Raw genomic sequence first — 23239 nt, 5'->3', positions numbered from 1 at the left:
ATTGTTACTGATTCGCGCCCGCCGGCGTGCTGACGGCCACGTAACTCGAATCGCGGCACGTCGCCCACCGGACGGACAATCCAGTCGTGACCCTCTCGGACTAACGCCGGGAACCAGTCACGGGTGGACCTTTCGGTCTCACCGCGATCGAGCCAATCAGCCCCCGCGTGGGATAGGGTTGCTCGCCAAATTCGACCTACCTAAGTACCCACACGGAGGGTAGACCAGGCGATCGCACCTCGCCGCAGGTCGACTTTGGACACGGGCCACTTAAGCGACCCGTTCCGTACTATCGGGATAACCGAGCGGTGTTATCGTCGGCCTCGACGGTTCGATTAATTATCGGGCGTATTCAGCCCACTACCAACCCTTTACGTGAAGCAAGATGAGGATTCAACGAAAGAAATGACGAAGCGAAGCGGGAAACAGTTCAACACAAAGCACATTTATTCGCGGCACACGGGAAGCACACATATTCAATTCCACCAAAAGCACATAGAAAAGGAAAAGAAACACAATGCAATTTTACCCAAAAAGCAAATGCGACAATGCAGATCTAATACCGATTACGCGAGCACACGGCAACACTTATACAATTTTACTTCACAGACGGCGCCGACAACACATACCCAAAACCAAGGAAAAGAACACCCTCAAAGATGAGGCGGGCCTGAGGCCGAGACCGGGTCGGGCCTACCCGTCTGGTGATGAGACGCGGAGCGGCGATGGTGCCTCAACTCCGCGGGCCTCGCGGACAGTGTCTGGTAGGGGGTGGGAAAAGGGGCCCCCTTGGTCGCACTATCTCAGCGCGGGGGGAAACAGGAGGGGGTTGCTGATGCTCGGGGGAAAGGAGGATTTCTACTCTGCCTCGAGTCCCGCGACGAGCGTCTCCACCTCGGCCAGGTCGCGCCGTCGGCCTCCCTGGTGTGCAGCTCCCGGCACGACGCGAGCACCCCCTCGTCTGCCCTCGCCGCCTCTCCACAGCTCCGTCCCCTTCGCTCCGACTCCAACGCACACGACGACGACCAACTCCTTCTTGCTTCTTCTTCCCAACTCCACCGACTGCGAAGTCTTAACTCTCTCTTCTTGACTGACGAACGCGGTCGCTTATACAAGCCCCGTGGTTTCGCTCTCTCATCTTTGACCCCCTGCCTTCGACCTTTCACCTCGCTCCCCATTGGCCCGAGAAAAAGTGGGCGTGAATGCATTTTGATCCATAAATTTGCATATAGCGATCGCCCTCCAACGCCCTGGAGGCGGGGCCAAATCGCCCCTCGCTCACCGATTGGACGGAACAAAAGTGGGCGTGTGTCGTTTTTGATCCGTTTTTGAAGCGGAAAATCCGTGGTTTTGTACACGCTGTTCGGCGCGCGCCCTGCACGAGTCCAACACCGGTACCCACAAGCGGCGCAAGAACGGTGGCGATGCGACGGTTGCGAGGTGTGACGTGAAGCGGCGCCGCGGTGGGTGGTTGATGTTGTGGTTGGTGGTGGTAACAATGGCGGTTGCTCCAAAATAAAGATAGAGAAAGAAAAACGGCTATCCTGAAGTCGCAGCACGCATAAATGACATGTATTCCCACTAGACAACGGGTTTGGGCCTAACTACACATATACTTACCGAGATATCTCACCTAAGGGACCTGAATGGTGGTTTGCGAATTTGGTAACCACAACAATATCCTTTTAAATCAGAAAATAAAAAAGAAATTGCATTGACAAAATTATTAACACCCTGGAATTGATATTTGGTAGCACAGCCTTTGGACAAAATAACGAGTCAAGCACTTCCTATAGCCATGAATGAGTTTCCTACACCTCTCCACTGGCAGTTTGACCCACTCTTCTTGTACAAACTGCTCCAGTTCTCCCAGATTTGAAGGGTGCCTTCTCCCAACTGCTGTTTTCAGATCTCCCCACAGGTGTTCAATGGGATTTAGATCTGGACTCAATGCTGTCCACTTCAGAACAGTCTAGCGTTTTCTCTTGAATCATTCCTGGGTGCTTTTTGAAGCATGTTTGGGGTCATTGTCCTGCTGCAAGACCCATGACCTTCAACGGAGACCAAGCTTTCTGACACTGGGTTCAATATTGCACTCCAAAATGCCTTGGTAATCTGATTTCATGAGGCCATGCACACATTCAAGGTACCCAGTGCCAGAGGCAGAGGCAGCACAGCAACCCCAAAACATCAATGAACCTCCTTCACATTTGACTGTAGGGAAGGTGTTCTTTTCTTTGACGGCTTCATTTTGTTTTCTGCAAACAGAGATGATGTGCTTTACCAAAAAGCTCTAATTGTCTCATCTGTCCACAGGACATTCTCCCAGGATTTTGGCTTGTTCAGGTGTGTTTTGGAAAACTCCAGTCAGGCTTTCGTACGTCTCTCAGCAGTGGGGACCTCCTGGGTCTCCTCCCATAGAACCCCCTTTCATCGAGTTGGTCGACTCGAAACTGTCGTACCTTGTGTCTGAAGGTCAGCTTGAATCTGTTTCACAGTCAATTCGAACAATCCTTCGCTGCAATCTTCAATCAAGCTCTCTCTTGCGTCCACATCCAGGAAAGTTGGCTACAGTGTCAAGTCAGGTACGGGAGCATGCGCAGGAGCAGCGAGTCGCTGCGTCCACTTTCCGCCAGTACTCCAGGGGCCGCTGTCTGGCCATCCCCCAGGCAGATGCCTGACCCATCCCAATCTCCTTGAGATGCTGATCTACCTGCTGCAACCACGAGGCACGTGGTCGGTCAATCGGCCTCCTCCACTCACGAAGCTCCCTCGCTGAGAATCTGGTGAGCAGGATCAGCGTCAGAAAAACGAGCCACATGTCCATACAGCCGCAACTGACACTCACGGACCATGCAGGTAACAAATCTCATTTGTGTCTCTTTCAGCAGACGCTCATTGGACACAAGGTCAAACCAGCGATGGCCAAAGATTCTCTGAAAAGACCTGCTACCAAAGGAATTAAGTCTCCGTCTCAGATCCCTGGTCAGAGTCCAAGTCTCGCATCCATAGAGCAAGAATGGAATCACCAAGGACCTGAAGACTCAGACTTTCATCCTCCCGCACAGGTACCGACAGCGCCACACCCCATGATCCAGCGAATCCACGACTCCTCAGGCCCGACCCAGACATCTATTGTCCTCTGGCTCACAGCCAGCAGAGACATGAATATCGCTGCCAAGGCAAGTGAATCCCTCCGTGACCACAACATCCTCACCACAAACAGGTACAGACAAGATAGCACATCCAAGATATCATTGAAAGCCTGGATCTTTGCTTTGACCCAGGAAACCCATAATCCCAGCGGTTCAGACTCCTCATTCAGCCCCTCAAGGGCCCCCAAAAGGATATCCAGAGTCTCCACAAAGATGAATGCATCACTTGCAAATTCAAGGTCAGAGATCTTAACATTCCCAAAGGATGTACCACAGCTCGATCTCTCCAACATCCTCCCCAGAATCCAGTCCATACAAGCGTTGAAAAGTGTGTGTGGGGGGGGGGCAGTACACACCCCTGATGAACTGCAGTAATAACTGGAAATAAATTGGAGATGGTATCATCACATCTCACAGCACTCGCAGCACCAGAGTGAAGTTCAAACATGAGATTGATCAGTTTTGGTGGCAACCCAGGAAGACCAATAAACCCCCCGAGGGCATCCTAATTCCCTGAATCAAATGTTTTGTAGAGATAAACATAGGCTGCAAGCAGCCCCTGCCAAAACTCTCGTCTGCGTTCGGTGATGACCCGAAGGGCAAGGATACGGTCAATCGTTGACCTCTTAGGTGTAAAGCCCAACTGCTCTAGGCTCTGGTGCTCAAGAAGATGGTGGTGAACCCTATCAAGAATTATCCGAGCAAAGACCTTGCCGAGCACTGAGAGCAGCGCCACCCCTCGGTAGTTGTAGCATTCTTAGCGATCAGCCTTCCCTTTCCAGAGAGGGACAACAATGCCCCTCTCCAGTCAGTTGGGATGATGCCTGTGTTCCAGGCTGAGCACAGAACTGCAAGCAACAACATGAGTACAGCATTTCCACCAACCTGGAGAAGTTCAGCATGGATGCCACAGATTCCAGGAGCTTTACCCCCATTTCAACCGGTTCACCGCAGCCTGTGTTTCCACAAACAAAGGTGGATCACAGTTGATTGGAGGGTCAGCAATAGGGATAGTAACACCCCTGACATCCAACTCAACAGTTGGTGGATCAGTCTTGTGCAGCCGCTCAAAGTAACTGGCCCAGCGGGCCTTTACTTCAGACTCCTCTGTCAAGAGCCCACCACCCTCCACTCTCACTGCAGTAAACCGAGGGATGGGCTTAGAGGAATGCAATGCATGAATTCCCTTGGAAGCAACACAAGTCACTTGGCCAGAGTTGATGGCTCTTTCCCTCACAGATTCCTCACACGTCGGCCTCCTTGTCCACCTAGAGCGCACATACAGTTTTACACCTCAACTCTCTGAACAGCTCAGCTCTTCCATTAAGCCTAGCCCTGCGACTCTGGTCAATGGTATCCATTGTCCCTTGAGACAAAATTTTTCTTCGCCCTTCGGTGAGTTCCTAGACATCCACCGGCAACATCAATGATGGTGGTCTTGAAGGCACTCCACAACTCTTCAGGATTCTCCAAAGCACCCAGCCCCACCCCCCCCCAAATTCCCACTCAGCCTGTTGACAAACCCATCAGCTACCTTCTCATCCTTGAGCTTGTCAACATTCAGCCGAGGCTGGGATTGCACCATTCTCCCAGATAAAAGCTGCAATTTCAGAGTTGCTACCACAAGCTTGTGGTCGGTATTGAAAAATTGAGCACTCTGTTAAGACCCTGCAGTTAGGGATCATCCTCCAGTGACCATCAATAAGCATATAGTCACTCTCCTTTGCCACACCACCAGCGTTGGAATACTAAGTCCAGCAATGAACCTGTGGGTGCTGAAACCATAAACCAGCCACCCTAAGTCCATGACTTATTGCAAAGTCAAGGAACTTAGTGCTGTTCTGATTCACAGTTCCAGACCCATGGCGACCATCGGACCAACACACGTCTGATAATCACCCCTATCAGTTCCAGTCGATGCACTGAAATCCCCCAACACGAGAACAGCATCTCGCCTGGGGCACTGATCAACCAGACTCCAGCGTGGCATTGAATGCGTCCTTCACAGTGAGATCACTCTCCTCAGTCAGAGCATATACAGAGACAAGGGAAACAACACCCAAGGAGTGATGAATCCTCAATCTCACAATATGCTCGTTGACCGGTGTTGCCTCAATTATCATTGGAGTCAGCTTATTGGACACAGCTACAGCAACTCCTAGGGCAAGGTAACCATCAGTGACCAGATCAATAGTAGGTGTAACCACCCGCCATGATCTTGCCATTATCCGGTCTCTGAACCTCAGAAAGTGCTGCAATACCAATGTTTAAATGCTTGAGCTCAGATGATAACAGAGACAGGTGATCATCCTCTCTTCAGGATAGGACATTCCAGGCACCCACCCGAAGTGACTGCCTCAGGTTAACCCATGGAGACCATCGTCTGGAGGACGACATCTCAGCAGCACCCTGACACACTACCTCAATACAGTGCCATGGGCCTTAAACTTCCTGATAACATTGCGTATGGTGGACACGGGAGCATCATGGTCTCTGGAGATTGTCCATGCTTGGCTACAATCTTGTGTCTGACCTCCTAAGACAATTCTCTGGTTTTCTTTTCTCCATCCTCATTGCGGTACACACAGTGACACAAAACAGCAGAATGACTCCTTTTCTATATTCAAACTGGTTTGAATGAGTGATTTTTATATTGCAGGCACCTGCAAATACCACAGGGGAGTTCAATTCCAAAGTAAAGGAGAATCACCTGCTTGAAATCTAATTATTTCCAACAACTTCTATTCTAAAAGGTGCCAATCATATTGTCCGGGCCATTTTAGGATTTGTGTGGAATAAGCTGAGATTTCGTAATTTTTCAGCTTTTTTTGTTTTGTTCCACTGCAAACCAAAGAAATACATCTGTGGATACCAAAAGATTTTTTTTTATTTCAACATTTTTCTGGAAAAATGGTGCATTATTTGAAAAAAGTGGAAGGGTGCCAATCTTTTTGGCCACGACAGTATACATACACAATAAGGAGATACCTCCATTCCTCTCCTCATCACTTCTGTTCTTTTAACAAATGTTTGCATTTCCAATTTCCTTCCTCTCCACCCCTCGTATGTATAATAAATAGATGCCTTATAAAGGGGTCACATGATCACATCTATTTATGTATAGAGGTACTCTACAATTTGCCTTAACAATAGTACACATACAGGATATGGGAAGGTGAATTTAAAATGCTCTTTTCAAAAACCAGTATGACCCCCTGTGAACCTCAATGAAAGAATCAGAGACTGTTCTGGGCCCTTTTCTATCGTAAATTACGCATTTTGTCATACCTTACAATCCACGACAGACTTCACTGGAGAGAGCAAGTTTTGAGGGAGAGTTTCTCACTCTGCGCATGTGTAAATGGTGTTCAACAGGTTGTGGAGTGGTTGTATTATTATTAATAAATCCCATTAAAAAAATGTTGTGGGTTATGGCACGGGTGCAATAACCAAGAGAGAATGTTGCTTCATTCCCTTGGAATCATTGTAATCGCTTCAGCCATCATTATGCTCGGCAAGATGACATTTATAAACAAATCGGTGGATGACAATTTGGCGATCTTTCGATTTGGTACTTTAGTGATGTATTCTGGTGTCTTTTTCATTCCTGTTATTTATGAAAATGTTTGAGAATAAAAGGTATGCCTTTAAAAGCTTATGACTTCACTCTATAGTAGCTTTTTGGCGTATCATTTTGTCGACACATTTGATTGGGTGGCCATTTTTTCCCATTCCATCCCGACATATGGAACACAACCGTACTCCATGATGCCCAATTTCAATGGGATGCGTTTGCTCTCTGCAAAGCAGTTTTACTGTATGTGCTGTAACAACCAATCAATAAACTCCATGATATATTTTGTCCCGATTTCTGTCTTGCAAATAGCTCTTCATTTTCCACCGAGTTACAAGGGTCAAACATCAACACCAGAGACCATGAGGTGTTCAACGTAATGCTGAACTGTCTGACTCACAAAACCTTAAATGTTTGTGTTGCTCAAAATAGGAGTATATTCATCAAAATACGACTCTGGTGCTCAATAGCAATGAAAGACCTGAACACTACAGTATTTTGATTTGTCCACTCTGTCATGTATTTACATCTCAAAATGCCAGTCTTAATAGAAGTGCACAAGCTTTTCCATGACCTTCCAGTACTATAATAAAAATAAGTTAACGATGTGGCAAAGTATAAAATCAACACCACTTAGATTAACACGTAACCCTTGGTGGCTCCACAGATGTGAAATATAATGTTGCCTCCACACCTGTGCAATGACCTGCTTTTCAAGCATCAAGTCTTGTGAAGAGCTGGCCATCTTCATCTGATTCTCCTTCTGCAAGCCTTCCAAAAGAGCTGAAGTATCCTGATGGCAAAACCAAAAAATACTCATCAATTTATGACATCAAATGTCGTAAAACTACTCAGTCATATGTCCTCCACATCAGTTATTCTAAATCAATGACGAAGGCCTTTTCTGGCTGCACCATTGACAGCTTTTTATTGCGTATGCACTTCATGCATTGGTTTGACATCATACTCGAGTTGGTTTGACCTGAAAGTGGATGCATCAAACTACCCAAGTGTCCTTCAGAATGACGTTTTTTTGGCGACTGCTACATGATAAACTTAACACTTCACCCTCTGAACAACGTCACTCACTACATGGCTTTGGACGAAGACAGCGGTGGTTTTGTGGGCAGTGGGTACGGAAAAAGGTTACTGGGGCAGTGGAAAACCTCATATTTTATTGCCACCCACTTAATAAATTAAGAGTACGTGGTGGTGGCGATTATCAGGATAGAGAGAGGAGTTCTGAAGTGAGAGATCACTGTGGGCCTGACACTGCTACTTGCCACTTGGCTGTGTTCCTGTTGGACCTCTTCATGGACCACCATATCACAGTAAAATAGCTTTACATTGCTGCACTCTTTTGCCTGTTTCTTGCCATCTTACATGCATCTTATGGACCCAATCAGATGAGATTGTGGATGGAGACTCAAAACTGTGTTTGAATGTAATTAAACACTGAATGTTTTGATCGGTTTAACTATATATATACTGTACTGCTTTTTATATGCTACTAGACGACCCGTGAACCTGTTGGGTTCCCATTGTGACAGCAGTTGATGAAAAAAATCATTTCAAGAGAAAAAAAAGAAAGCTCCAGCGCACTATACCGCTGAGGTTGTTTGCATTGATCAAATTCTCCCGAAGAGTACCTGACTGAATTGGGAAATGATTTTTTAAATATTTTTTTCGTTACCCGATTTGAACTAAACTTGATACTGCACACCGCAGGAGAATGGTGAGTAAGGTGGGCTGAAAATGTCTGCGCTATCGTGTACCGTTTTGGCTGTATTTCGGGAACATACAGACATACATATACAAGATGAGAGTTTTAGTAACATATAGATGTCTATGGATGCTCTTAGTATCTTTAACACTTGTGAATTATCACACAATTAAGCATACAGTTGCAAATGAAAATCCAAAAACTGAACGGAACTGAAGGTGCAATGAACCATGGCTCACCCGAACTGTTTGTCGCAAGTACTTAAGCTTTTCTGTTTGGAGAAGCCTGCGTGTGAGGAAACCCTTGCCGACAGCTGTGATCCTCTCATACGCCATTTCCAGGAATGCAGAGCTTAGCTGTTTAAAAACAAGACATAATTAGTGAGCACAAAGCAAGTTGATGTGTGAATGGCCATCTACATTTATAAATCAGGAATATAACACAGAAAACAATGACCTTTCATGAAATAAAAAAAAGAATTTGCTGCACATTATATATCTTTTTTTCTCACAATTATGGGTATTTTTGATCTATGGCACATGAACCAAATGTTGCAATAACATTGGAACATATCTGAGATGCAATATATTTCTTCTCTTTTTTTTTTTTGGGGGGGGGGGGGTGAGGATCCGATTAAGGCAATGCAGATCACCGATTTGATGCGGCATGCTGGTATCTCTGGCCATCCTGCAACAGCTGGAACATCAGCTTCTCCTTGCTTGCCATGGCGGTTATCAAACTTCAATCAACATTGCGTTAATTCTAGCCATTGTTATTCCTACCCACCAACAAAGAGTGACACTAGCCTTGTGAACAAAACTATAGTTATTCACATTACAATAAAATTATCTGGCAATCAAAAATATTTGAATAAAAATAAATTGGAGCATCACAACTTTGGACATTATTCATTGCTCAAATTATTTTTCAATCAGTTGAGATATTTGCTTCTGCATGGTTTTCATCCCAGAAACTTAGTCTAATACGATACATGACAAAATGATGCATAAATTCTTATTAAGAGTCCACATGTCAACCAGGAAGCAGTAGCTAGATGTATGATAATCGTTGATAGGCAGATACATGATTCCACATTATGTTGGTATACAAATCGAGAATGCTCATTTATTTGCTTTGTTGAGGGTTTAAATAATCTTTGTAGTATAAAGCTGCTTTGAATCTCAATGTGCATGTATCTCTCCACACCCTCCCATCACCATTCTATAGCAGTGCGATTTTCCTAATTAAGTTTCGCACGGCCATGGAAGACCAAATTTCCAGGAATTTTCCAGGGCAAAATTATTATTATTTTTTTTTTTTTGTCTGTAATTGCGTATCGATCACTCTGCAGAGCACAGTTATCATTGGAAATTTTTGTAACTTTGCATATCAGAGTCTTATAGAGGTTCCTTTCAGCACATAAAATTTTCAAGGTCAAGGTCAAAGGTCAAGGTCACTTTGTCACAAATCAGGGGAGTCGACGAAACCCTTATTTTTAAAGTAATTTTGATCGGATCGTCTTCAAACTTCATGGGAATATAGTTCATGGTCTGGCGCTCAGCTGATTAATTTTTGGTGGCGATCGGCCTTGACCTTCATGGTGAGCGCTGGAGGTTGAAAGTTTTTGACCCCAAGGTCAAATTTTGAAATCTTAGGTACCATATCGAGTAATACCTCATATGAAAGCACTTGACAAGTGCTTTCCAGATCTGTCAAAAGATCTGACGCTATGACGTCATGACGAAAAAAAACGGATTTTTCATGAAAATTTTATTTCCTCAGTTCCCATCAAAATCTCTTGATATTACATGTACAACAGTCCTGGAGAGATACCATTAACCGTACGAAAATATAAAGGTCAAGGTCAAAGGTCAAGGTCACAACAAGGTCAAAGGTTGATGAAAACCTCATTTTTTGAGTAACTTTAATCAAATAAATAAGTCACTCATGTTCACATTTTGGCAAGATACTGGTCACCCTGCGGGTGACATTGGTTTATTTATTTGTCTGCCTGTTTTGCGTCCATTTACGTTTTGTCCCGAGATTCTCCATTTTCATCAACCTGTGTCTTCTTATGATAAACTGTTATTCCCTAAGAACACGTTTCCTGTGGTGACGCACCATTGCAGACTTTGCACATGAGAAACCATTTCAGTGTGGCTTTGGTAAATCTGGTTTAAATTGCTGACATTCTCTTAAAGCAATTGGTGGAATGAACAATTCTGACCTGGGGCATGCTGGATTATTTCTATTTGTGCAATTTTATCAATTTTCCATGAGATTCAAGAACTTTGACAGTTTCCCAGGACTTTTCAGTGCTGGAAAATTATTTCTCATTTTTTTCCAGGATGTTCAAGGACTGTGCAAACCATGCTAATTGCATCTGCAAATTCCAAGCCTTATTGGTTCAGAGTAGGAGGATTGGTTCCCAGTGAGGGACAAGACAACGCTGCAACATTGCTCGAATCAAAAATGCTGCAGTTCAACAACACCCCATCCCCATCTCCCCTCCCCCTACGCACCCACCTCCCTCCCCACACACAACATTTTGATCTAGAAATGTACTGGAAAATAAAATCTCAAATCTTTATCTTTTTAAAATGCTTGTCCAGCAGCAAATTAACCTGGAAAGTTGAAACAAAAGTTTTTTTTTTTTTGTTAAATTCACATTTGGCCAAATGCCAAGCAGATTTAGAGTGGAGACATCATTCTGAAAGCATACTTTGATCAACAGTATTCAAGTTTGCTTTCACCAAAGGTCCAAGAAAATACTTACAGGAGCTGCAGAAGCCTTAGCTCTATTCTCAGTGGGAAGAGGCTTGGAAAATGATAGTTTCTCAGAAAATGAGCTCATACATGATGAAGTTTCTGATGACACTCCACTGTGCAGAGCTGGAACAAAGAACAATAGTACTGACTGTTTTTAACAGTGTACAAAGGCTCATTTAATAGCTCACATGAATGACAAAAAGATATTAGTAGACACCAGTATACTTTTACACAAATTGTAAGGACATTGGTAGGCAATGGGCAAACACAAAATTAGTTCTACTAAAAGGCTAATCTTAAAAAGTCTGACAGAATGATGCGAAAGTAGTGCAGTCACTTTATTTTTGTGTCTAGTCCAGATTCGAAAAGAAAAGACAAACTCATGACTTTTCGAAGCGGAATTGCAAAGAGCTAGATTGATTATCCATTCGTGTGAAGAAGTTGAATAGAAGTGCGAAACAATGTGAAAGTAATAGCTGGTGAAGAATATTGGGCTCAGCATCAATTGCTAGGTGGAGATTTTTACATTGCAACATAAAAGAAAAGGAAGAGCCTCAAGCCAATTCTGCACAACAAAATTTTGGGAAGCTCAAAGATGAGAAAAATAATAATTTCAAGAGCATCTGAAAAAAAAAAGATGAAGTTTGTAACTTCTGAACATGTAGATGGGATGTGAACTAAAATGAAAAATGCTTGGGTGAAGACGACCAGTAACTGTGGAATAAAAACAGTGGTGGGTTTCCGAAGGAACGAGAAACATGGAGGTGGAATATTAAAGTTCAAGAATTGCTCAAGTAGAAGAAAGAAACTTCCAATAAGTGGCAAAAGAGTAAAGATCCTCAAATATAAAGAAGATTAAAAACGTTTGAAGGAAATGAAGAAGGAAATAGGATAGCAAAAAACAGTGTATCGAGAATGGGGGGAAAGCTTAACAACACCAAAGGGAAAATAAAAAATAAAATAAAAAATAGCCAGGACGATGGTAAAGGATAGAAGAGATGTGGTAGAAGTTAATTGTTTGGAAAACAAAAACGGGAATTTCCTCATGAATAAAAGATGATGTTGATAAGGAATGGAAAGCTTATTTTCAGAAGCTCTTGAATGCATAAAATGAATGGGAGAATGACCAGAAATGTAATAAATTTGAAGGTCCAGAAGAAGATATATGTGAAGATGAATTTGAATCAGCCATGAGAAGTTTAAATAAATGAAAGCCAGTGTATCCAGACTGGATTCTTCATCAAAACGAGAGGTGATGTAGGAATCAAGTGGATGATGAAGTTGAGCAAAAAGGTCTGGGAAGGAGGAGTGATCCCTGAAGATCAGGCAAATAGCACGATTTTGCCCTTGTTAAAGATGAAGGAGGATGGACCCTTTATTACATGCTCAACTTACAGAAAAGTTAAGCTAAATGAGCAGGCATTTAAAGTTTTTGAAAAGGTGGCTGAAAGAAGATCAAGGAAAGTGATAAACATTGCCAACAATCAGTTTGATTTAATGCCAGGAAAAATCGACAACACAGAGGCAATTTATATTTCTTCTTCTTCTTGGGAGAATAATTAAAGGGCTCTTCTAGACTATTACAAAGATGAGAATTTTTGAGGCAATGCCAAGAGAAGTTTAATTTTTAATTTTTATGCAAGACTTCAGGCTCATAATGGAGCTGCGCACATGGACATACAGAGGAGACACAACAAAGCAACTGAGTTTGGGAGAGTTGCCATCACTTCCAAGGGTACTCTGGGTAGCAGAGACATCAGAACAATGGTGCCACTTTTTTCACCACACTCAGTGAAACATTTACTAAGGAGGGATCTCCTCCTCCCCCTCGATGCCATCCAAAGGGGATTGTCCATGCTCTTCTCCTTTTAAATTCTGAACGTCAAGCGAGGAAGCAGCACGTACCATATTTAAAGTCTTTGATACGACTCAGCCGGGGTTTGAATCAACGACCTCCCAGACTCTGAGCAGACGCTCTAACCATTACATCACCGAGTTTGGTAAAACACTTTAATCTGGTAAAAGGTTTAAGACCTTAGTTGCTAAGTTGTGAAAGCTACAATATAATTCCAATTTATTTTCCATAAAGGTGGTGCATCTGCATCTAATTTGTTATTCATGCTTAAAATCTGACAAATACAAGCAGCAGGAAATTACGAAAGGGCAAACCTTTGGCAATGTGGACGAAAGATGCTGGCCCTTGGTCATGAGTACGTGTATTCTTCAAGCAGACACCCTGTGAACATCATAATGAACACAATGGAACATATGGTGTGCGGTAATTTTATTATCAATATCATTGAATACTCTCAGACTTCACTCAATAAATTATTCAGCCAAATTAAAAGTACCTCTCTGAGTTTATAGTTTAAGAAAGGGAAAGATAATTTCTAAATTCAGTAAAGAGCAACAAAGCCTTTTGTTTGCTGAAAGAAGGTCGAGGTAATTTGTGGACAAAAGTGCAAGAAATGGATTTTGTTGTGAATAATTATAATTTTTCTTTTCATAGATTTTATAGATGATGACTATCTGGATGTAGTACAGGATTTATTTTTAAGCCAGTTTGTAGATAAGCCCATGAGAGATTGTAGGGGAAAGGAGGAGAAGAGGTGGTGTGCAGTGTTAGACATCATTTTAAGCAATGATCTCAATATGGTGGAAGAGGTGGAGGGAGGAGAGCATTTGGGACAAGTGATCACAACATAGTGTTTGCAACTGGTAATGGGAATGACCAACCTTCCATACAATCTATCCTATTCCTCCTTTGCCTCTCATTTCATTTTCAAAGCTCACACCTCTCTGGCTATTATTAGAGTGACATCAATGCTGCAGAATTTGATTCATCGCTCAAACCAACTGACAGACTGCAATATGCCATCTCAAAAAAGGGACTGGGGTGAAAATTATCTGCAGCATCTGATAGACTCCACTTGGGAATAATTTCACAGTTGAAAATTTTAGTCCGTCTTGTGTCAGTTCATCCCACCCATCTGTGGCTATTGTATCCATCATTTAAAGCCCTGGTACACTGAATCTTGGAGTGAGGCAGTTGCAACCAGGCAATTTGCTTCTCAAAAGAAAGGCTAACCTGACTGAGGGCAACTTTAGCTCATTCTTTAAGGTTCAGACGAAGTGTGCGTCAATCTTTGTGTAAGCCAAGAAACATCATCTTGCTAATCTCAAAGGCTGAACTCTAAACAGTCTCCTTCCTCAAAATCTTGGGGATGCCTTGTCAGCTCTGTCTCTGGTGTATCTCCATTCCCCACACTCAAATCAAATGGCCTTACCTCAGTCTCCACTCGAGACACGGCAGAATGTCTCAACCCAGTGTTTGCCTCCAAATATTGTGTATGATAGGGTAATATGGGAACAAGTCCACTTCTCGATTTGTCCTCATCTTACACCCCCCACCCCCACCCACACTCAACAATCTTCCTCGTTGGCTGACAGAATGGCCGAGAGGTACACACCCTCGACTCTAAGCTGTATAGCCTGGGTTTGAATCCCAACCCAGCTATCAATTGTCATCCCGGTGTTTCACTGGCAGTGTGATTTGTCAATGTGTGTGCCTTCCCTCAGATGGATGCTAAACGGGCGTCCCATCTGCCAGCATTCGTTGGTGGACGATAAAGATCCAACGGTATCCTTCACGAAGAGTGGGCGAGCTATCACCAAGCACCGTGAACAAAGTACAAATTCCTGCCCTAACCAGCAGAGGGCATTGCATCAGCAGCACAGCTGCACCCTCAGCTAATGATGCTACCCCCACAGCCTTGTGCTGCACACAAACGAAAAAGAAGACCGCCCTCATACCCACCGCTTTCTTGACTGTGTCTCTCTCACACCCAAAAAGGTAGAGAAAGTTCTGTTCACCCCAAATGAAATCAATGCCCATGCTCTCAAATAATATTCTGCTGCTTCTCTTTTGTCTGCTCTCTTCACTCTGTCCTCCTATGGCCACTGACATCTCCCATCTGCCTGCAAATCTTCTTGCATCACTCGTTTACAAGAATGGTGCAAAAACAAATCCTCTAAATTATAAGCCAGTAAGGTTACTTCCAATTACGGTGCAAGCAAAGTCCATCATTGCTGCAGATTTTTAATTTTCCTCTTTTCAAAGTCTGATCTCTGACAATCAGTTTTGATTCCACCCCAGGCACAACTCTGGATAGGCTGCTGCTTCATGCTCATAAATGGTCAGGGCTCGAAATTTCAAACATGAGTCCATTTACCAGGACAGATCTAGGGCATTTGAAACAGTCTGGCATCCTGCTCTGCATGCCAAGCTCACCGCTTGTAGCATACAAAGCCACCTTCATACCTGGCTTTCTGACAATTGCCGCACTCGCGAAATTGACATGTTGCTATCAATGGAACCCTCTCCTCTCCTTGGGAAGCTTGGAGTGCCTCAAGACAGTGTCTTGGGCTCAGGTTGTTCCGCGATCAACAAACGACCTCTCTGATACTCTGGAAAACAATGTCTCCCTTTTTGCAGATTATTTCACATTGCATTATATACTACCCCTCATCCCACTGACAGGCACATGACAGCTGTGTCACCCTCTATTGTCTGGAATTGATGATTTGCCATTCTGATAAATGGAATGTGCATTTTCATCCTGGCAAATCTTAGTCTTACTCTGATTGTCACACAAACTCACCTATCTATTACCAATGAAAGAAGTTAGTCTCTTGAACTTCTCAACCTCAACATCAACGATGACCTTTCCTGGGCCGACTATATAGTGAAGCTGGCCACCAAAGCAAAATACAGACAAGACATCAAAGATCAGAATTACTCAAAGCCTACAAGGCCTTTGGCCACAGCTCAATAGAGTACTGTTCTGTCCTATCTGGCACCCCAGCATCATACATTTCTCTCCTGTGTTCTGTGAAATCTACAGCTCACAACATGATTGACATCTCTCATGATGAGGCCAAAACACAAGTCATGTTGCTCTCACATCGCAAACAGCTCGCAATATTGATGGTGCAGTGGCATATATGGGGCCGATTATATTTTGTGGGGCCGAGTTTCGGTGGTGAGCACGACCGCTAGGTGGAGCAGTAGAGTCGGCTCCACCGAACACCCAGAATCTAGTTCGTGCTTCTCAGAGAACTCCGCAAGGCACGGGTCCCTTACAGGACCATGGTCGCCAATATTTCAACGGCGTGAGGTAGGATCCACTTATCCAACTCCAATTTACCTAAGTACTCACGCCGTCCAACTATCGGGGAAACCACACCCTCGGCCGACTCCGTCCGATCTGAGTCACGGGTAACGGCTTGGATCCAGCGTAACCGAGCGGAGTTACCAGAGCCGCGCCGGACCAAATGGACAATTTTCCGCTTCGCTATTTTCCAACACGCACCGTGCTAAGCCAATAAAAGAAATACAGAAACGAGCTGGAACATTTAACAAAAGGGATATTTATTTACAATAGGCAGGGAGGGGAACACAGAAGAGCAGAGTAATCCGACGATAAGAAATGCAGTCAATGTACAAGCAAAAGCACTTACCAATTCTACTTGACAAGACAGGCCCGCACACCCAAAATAAATGAACCTCAATGGTCTTCAATCAGTAGAGCCGGGCCAGGGTACCTGTCCCGCCTCGTGCGGTCACACCGACCCGAACCTCCACGGTGGGTCTCGAACCCACGACCTTGGCGTTGCCAGCACCAAGACTGCAGACCGCTATTTCCACGATCTCCGTCTCTCCACAATGCACTCTTGTCGACAACCACTCACTGGCTTTGAATTCCAGGTTGGAAGTTCCTCACACATGATGACCGGCTGCTTGACAAATGCCACAATCTCTAACTCCGACCTCCCCTGAACGCTGGTCCAGGCAACCACACTTTCTCCTGACCACTCGCCTCCTCATTGGTCGGACCCATCGCGCAATTCCCTGGCGGTCCTCCATTGGACAGGCCCACGGTAGGCGGGGCAACTCCCACCCTTCTGGGTGGAGTCCGATTGGAGGTGTTTGTAACCCCGCCTACCTCCTCACCTCCGGCCACGTGCGTAATGGCGATCGTGTTGAGTCGGAAACGGGGCGGGTGAGATGCCCACTCCTTGCCGATTTGTCAAAGAGGGACGCCATGCCTATGTTAGACTCCGCCCACGCGCACGCTTGCTGGCGAGCGCACGAAGAATGCCACGAGCAGAGTTGTGTGAGAGCGAAGATGGGCGTTGTTGTAAGGGATGCAAAAACTCCTATCTATAAAATAACCCACAGCACATGTACATTTAATTCTCATTAGACGAGGGAAGGGACCCGAGCTAAAACACATACTTATTGATATAACTGATCTATAAGGACTCTGGCTGTTGTGTGCCCATGGCTTCCAGATTCGTAACAATATAATGTCCAGCGGTCATCATTCGGTCAGAGTGGGGTGATGTTCGCAACATACGACTTTTACATGCTAGCAGAGCCAAACATCCCAAGATGCACATACATACCGCCAACAGCTGTGCCCGCTCTCTCTGCTGTTCAGCCAAAAGCATGCAGAGCTGCAGTTTGTGTCTCTCCTCAAGTTCATGCATCCTGTGCTCAAGCATGCGTTGCTCATTCTCTGACAACGACAGATCTTTTGATGTTACCAGGTTCACAAACAGAAAAATTAGAACAATTGATCATTTATTCCTGAATAATAGTACAGTACAGCAACACCTCGCTTAGCTCTCAGGATGTGTTCCTGGAGAAGAGCGTGCCAATTGAAAATGCGCTCAAAGGAGGTCATTATACCATTGTTGAAATGGAGATACATTCCGAACAGCATTGTTTCCGAAGCACGAGCGCAAGATATATGGGGGCTTCATTGGGGGTATCGGTTGTAGCACAAATGTTGATATTGATGGTAAGCATAGTTTTATAAATAAATAAATAAATAAAAATCAGATCAGTATTAAGAAAAACGTTAAATATGTACAAACAATTTAAAAAATAATTGTCGTCGCTCCTTCGACAACGAGTACATGGCAGCGCTGGAAGACGAGGTGAGAGGAGGCTCATCCTGCTGCAAAACGAAGGCGGAGTTAACATTAAACAGCACTGATTGGCTCAGAGCATGTGCATACAAGTACAAACAATGGCAGTGGGTGCGTTAACTCGGTGAGTGCTGCGTTTTATGGATCTTCTTCATTTTTCATTTTTTCTAAATATTTTCTCCAGGACAAAGAGCTCCATAACAAATATCAGCGTTCTATGGGGCAGCGTTAAGTGAGGTATTACCTCACTCTCCTCAAGACAAATGGATGCATTCCATTGACGATTAGGCTGAACAAATATTGATGTGAATTTTGTGCATTACTCATCGATTAAAATAAAATAAAAATAAAAATCACAGAAAGTGGATTCGTAAACACAGCCATAATTACAAATACCCCCCAAAATGAAAAGGATTTGAAGGAATTGTGAAAGAGACATTTGGCCTTTCTCACATCAACACCCTGAAGCCGAGTTACATGTTTGCGTTGTGAAAGCGATTTGTTCAATGTTTGTGCTCTTGAATGGTACAATGAATGGCAGAGCATCGTTTCCATCACCTTGCAACAGTCCTGCTCATATCATGCACACCATGATACAAGTGCTAAAAAACAGAATGATCTCGATTGACGGGGTTGTGACGCAGCATGACAAGGGGCTGAGAAATCACAACATTTGAATAACAACTAATTCGGTCATCAATTGCAAGAGAAGTTTAATAAACCTAGGATACAACAACATGGACAGAATGCATAACTCTACAACTGCTTCCACCGTCACAAACATCTTCTTCTTCTTTGTTCGTATGCAGCACGAGGCTGTGGTGGGGTAGCATCATTGGCTGAGAGGGCAACTGTGCCGCTGATGCATTGCCCTCTGCCGATTAGGGCCAGTTATTTGTAATTTGTTCAATGTGCCGGTGATACCTCACCTATTCTTTTCAAAGGATGCCATGGGATCATTAACGTCCACCAACGAATGCTGGCAGATGGGACGCCCGTTTATTGTCCATCCGAGGACATTAAGGCACACACACATTGCTGAATCACCCTGCCTGTGAAACACCAGGATGACAGTTTATATGAACTACAGACATCTATATCCTTGGGAATTTAAGAACAATCATGGATAAAATACCACCTGAAAAGGTTTATTATAATCCCCCTATTATAAAAATTGCCAAAGCACAAATCAGGAAAAATAAAGTTGCATTCTTGGAGTACTGTCCTGGTTACATATGCAAACTCCTCTATAATCCTCAAAATGGATATTGTAATTACATTACAGCAAATGCATTTTCTCAACCAAACGTTGAGTGAGGTATGTTAATTGCAATGGGAAAGGTAAAGCAACATTTTGGACGTGGGCCCTTCTTCAAAGTTTTGAGATGCTCTTTTGGTGTTGTGGGGCTCAAGCCTGAAGTGTTGCTTCACCTTCTTTCTCACAGCGATTACCATACCTCTCTCAACATTTTGTCGATAAAATGCATCGTCTGAATTTCCCCACTGACGCAGACCAATTGAGACTACATCAAGACTAGTTTCCCATAGTCTTAGTTTGAAGCATTCGTTTTAAGGTGACTGTAACTGAAAAATGTGCGAACTCCTAATTACATGACAGTTCTGACCCACCGGCATGATTTGCTGTGCTGTCGAGAACACCTGTTGATTCCAAGGAAGGCAGGTTTAAATCCAGGTGTGGTGTTCCTACAAAATCCAATTTGCACTTTGCCGGGAAGTCTGGATTGCAGTCGCACTGGTGGTTATCACAAGGGTTTGCCAAATTTTCTCTGAATGAGGATTGTTCGTTCAATCGAAGAAATGGAGACTGCCTCTCCACATCATACGATATATTAATCGGAAATGGACTTGTCCCTTTCTTGCAGATCTTTAAGGGGTGTGACAATGGTGCTTGTACTCGCTTTTGAAGGCAACTCGCAAGTCCGAGCTCTTTCCCCATCTGATCCTCCATTCTAAATGTCACTGGTGGAGCATCAAGAGAACTTTTTTCAATTTTGTCAATTAATGAACACTCATTTGACATCAGTTCAGCATTCAGTACATCCACATGGAGTGTTTTGGATTCACATCCTTTTGTTTCAGCAAGCCGATGACATAACCTAGCAGCGATTGGTTTTTCCAAATCACTACGATCGTCAAAAGTCTGTCCTTCCTGTGTATTATGCTCGCAAACGATGCTCGTATGATCACAAATGTTGATGCCATGCTGGGAGGTCACAGCACTTTTGGAAACGGTGCCGTCACCAGCAGTCTTCTGAGGAAAAGGAAGCTGCAAATATGAACCATCGACACTCAAGGCACCTTCGTCTTCCGAAGAGCTTTCTTTGCATGCTCTCCTTGATTCAATTCCAACGAGAACATCCTTCCATCCCTGCTGCCACAACTGTCGGATATTACATTTTCTTGTGGACAAATAATTTTCTTTTTTGTTTGAATTTCTACCTTGCGGTGCAGAGTAGACACCATTCAATGACTGCGGAATTGCTTCACTCAACCCGTTGATGTCAGCATTGCTTTTTACTTGCAAACCTGCAGTGGTTTCTCCGCACATCTCCTGAGATGCTCTGCCTTCATCATATTTTGTGGGCTTCTTTGACCCCTGTCCCTTCTTGAAAATTCTTTCTTGGCTCTTCATGAATGCAGCAAGGCGGAATAAAGCTCCATTTTGTTTTGCTGCCAGATTGGAACCCTTCACTGTGCCGCTTGAAGCGTTTATTTGTGACTGTATCGACATTTTCCTGTTAGCGGACTTCAAATCCTGGTCATTTTGCAAGGCAATTACCGCTGTATCATTCATTTCCTTATCGGCTAAATGATCCTTTGTCTCATGTTCTACACCTCCACCATTAAAATTGTCCTCATCTTGGAAATTCTCAAAAACAACCGTGTGCTTTGTAGTGTCAACAAGGCTTGGCATTCCCACTTCCTGTGATTTGCTGTCTTGCAGCGTGTTTCCAGCAACCATCTTTTGAATCTGTGCATGGTGAGAAAGGAAAGTTGATTTTAATTAATTGAGATGCATCTTACTTAAAAAAAAAAAAAAAATTAAAGCAACTGCAAAGGATGTTTATATACAAACCACATATTTATCTTTAATTCGTTTCAGCTTTGGCTGAATCAATACCTTTGTCTCTAAAAAAACCCCGTTACATTCAGCACTCTCTGTGACTTCCCCCAATCTGGTCAAATTCATCACTGATAAAAAAAAAAACCTCCATAAATTTACACAAGGTAAATACTGCCACAACTTTAAGGCTGACAGGCTAGCTGAGAGGTGAAGTAGAATACTCACAATTGAGCCGTCTCATCTTGGTTTGATTCCGAACCTAAGTATAAACACTCACCTAATCTTGATGCTTCACAGGCAAGAAGTTGCATTAACGAGTCTCTCTTATGGGACGGTATCCTTGGAGTTCCGCCTGCTGTAATTTAATGCCGGATAAAGATAAAGATCCCACAATCTTTTTCATAAAGAGTAGGCCATCGAGTGCTAACATGCTAGGCAAATCTCAAATTCCTGCCCTGACAACTTCCACTGGGAAGACGAGAAAAAAAAAAACCTGACATATTCCTTCCCAGGAGACTTCTTCAGCAGCATTGATGCCCTGGAAAAGGTTTGGACTCCAACAACAATAATACCTTTTTACAATGGTAAATTCACCGAGTAAATTCAAGTTTCTATTTGAGCACTTGCTTCACAACACAGAGAAAACAGGAAGAAACTAGAAAGGCACTCGGTAGAGCGCATACCTCTGCCACGCAATGCCCGATCCACGAGAACATATCGGGCCCAATAGATTTTTGAAATATCATGCTATATATCGTTTTTGGCCATATCTCTCAATGGTGAATAATCACTTTTAAAATTTTTAATAATTCTCGCATCCAGATCTGGATCTTCACCAAAATCGAATCAATTCGTCCTTGCCACACACCAAACCTATCCACCAAGTTTCATCCGAATCCGTACCCAACTTTGAGATATAGTGCTATATATTAGTTTAGCCCACTCTCTCAATGGGGAAGAATCACTTAAAAAAACATCATCAGATCCGGATCCAGGTAGTCAACAAAATTGAATCGATTCTTCCTTGTCACACATCCAACATGTCCACTAAGTTTCATCCAGATTCATCCACAGCTTTTTGATATATCGTGCTATACATCATTTTTGGCCCTTTCTCCCAATTGGTGAAGAATCACTTTTAAAATATCCAAGTCGTCTGATCCGGATCCAGATCTTCACCAAAATCTAATCAGTCCGTACTTGTCACACACCCAACCTGTCCACAAAATTTCATCCGGATCCGTCCACAACATTTTGAGATATCCTGCACACAACAAACAAACAGACAGACAAAAAGGGGAGAAAAAAATAACCCCCTTCACCTTCATTGGCAGAGGTAAAAAAAAAAAATCAATGAATGTAAAGGAGGGTAAGGAATCTCAAGGTCAATTACTTACTTGAAGTTTTTTTTTTTTTTTAAACTCTCAAATTAAGAATCAAATTTTAAAAAAATTACCCACGTGTGGGGGTGATGGTTATCTCTAATGTTTTTTACTATCATAATCGATGAACCGTTGCCAGATATCTCCTAAAATGACAGACTAGATAGGTTTTGAAAATGGCGACTATCACAACTTTCGTGACCTCGTGACCTTGACCCTGACCTCAAATCCCGGGAAAAATAAGTCGTTGGGCATCACTCATCGACCTCTACCCACATACCAAATTTCATCAAGATCGGAAGTAAAAAGTTTTGACCATCTTCCAGATCACGTGACGATCAAACGGGAAGGAAATTAAAAAATCTGTCCAGTTAGATAAAAGATAATATTTTTTTACTATCATGATCAATAAACAGTTGCCGAATATCTTGTAGAATGGCAGACTAGATAGGTTTTGAAAATGGCGATTTTTATAACTTACGTGACCTCATGACCTTGACCCTGACAAAAGTTGTATCGTTGTGCAACACTCATCGACCTCTACCCACACACCAA

The 23239-nt window shown here is 43.5% G+C and overlaps 1 protein-coding gene across 6 annotated transcripts in view; it reads right to left on the bottom strand.

Moving 5' to 3' along the window:
• CCP110 (centriolar coiled-coil protein 110) overlaps positions 1–23239 on the bottom strand; it is a 48074-nt gene that overhangs the window by 8061 nt on the left and 16774 nt on the right. For all 6 annotated transcript variants that reach the window (XM_085892967.1, XM_085892969.1, XM_085892970.1 and 3 more), the window contains exons 3-8: positions 19847–21209; positions 17690–17802; positions 13391–13457; positions 11229–11344; positions 8692–8808; positions 7424–7522 (exon numbers count right to left, since the gene is read on the bottom strand). In XM_085892967.1, coding sequence (XP_085749093.1) covers positions 7424–7522; positions 8692–8808; positions 11229–11344; positions 13391–13457; positions 17690–17802; positions 19847–21209 — 1875 coding nt within the window. The remainder of the gene's footprint in view (positions 1–7423; positions 7523–8691; positions 8809–11228; positions 11345–13390; positions 13458–17689; positions 17803–19846; positions 21210–23239) is intronic.

Source organism: Eptatretus burgeri, chromosome 8 (genome assembly GCF_056783735.1).
Source record: "Eptatretus burgeri isolate ZD-2024b chromosome 8, Ebu_testis_v1, whole genome shotgun sequence".
In the NCBI taxonomy this organism is placed as follows: Eukaryota; Metazoa; Chordata; class Myxini; order Myxiniformes; family Myxinidae; genus Eptatretus; species Eptatretus burgeri.
Note: the sequence above shows the minus strand (reverse complement) of the source record. Positions and strands in the feature narration are given on the sequence as shown.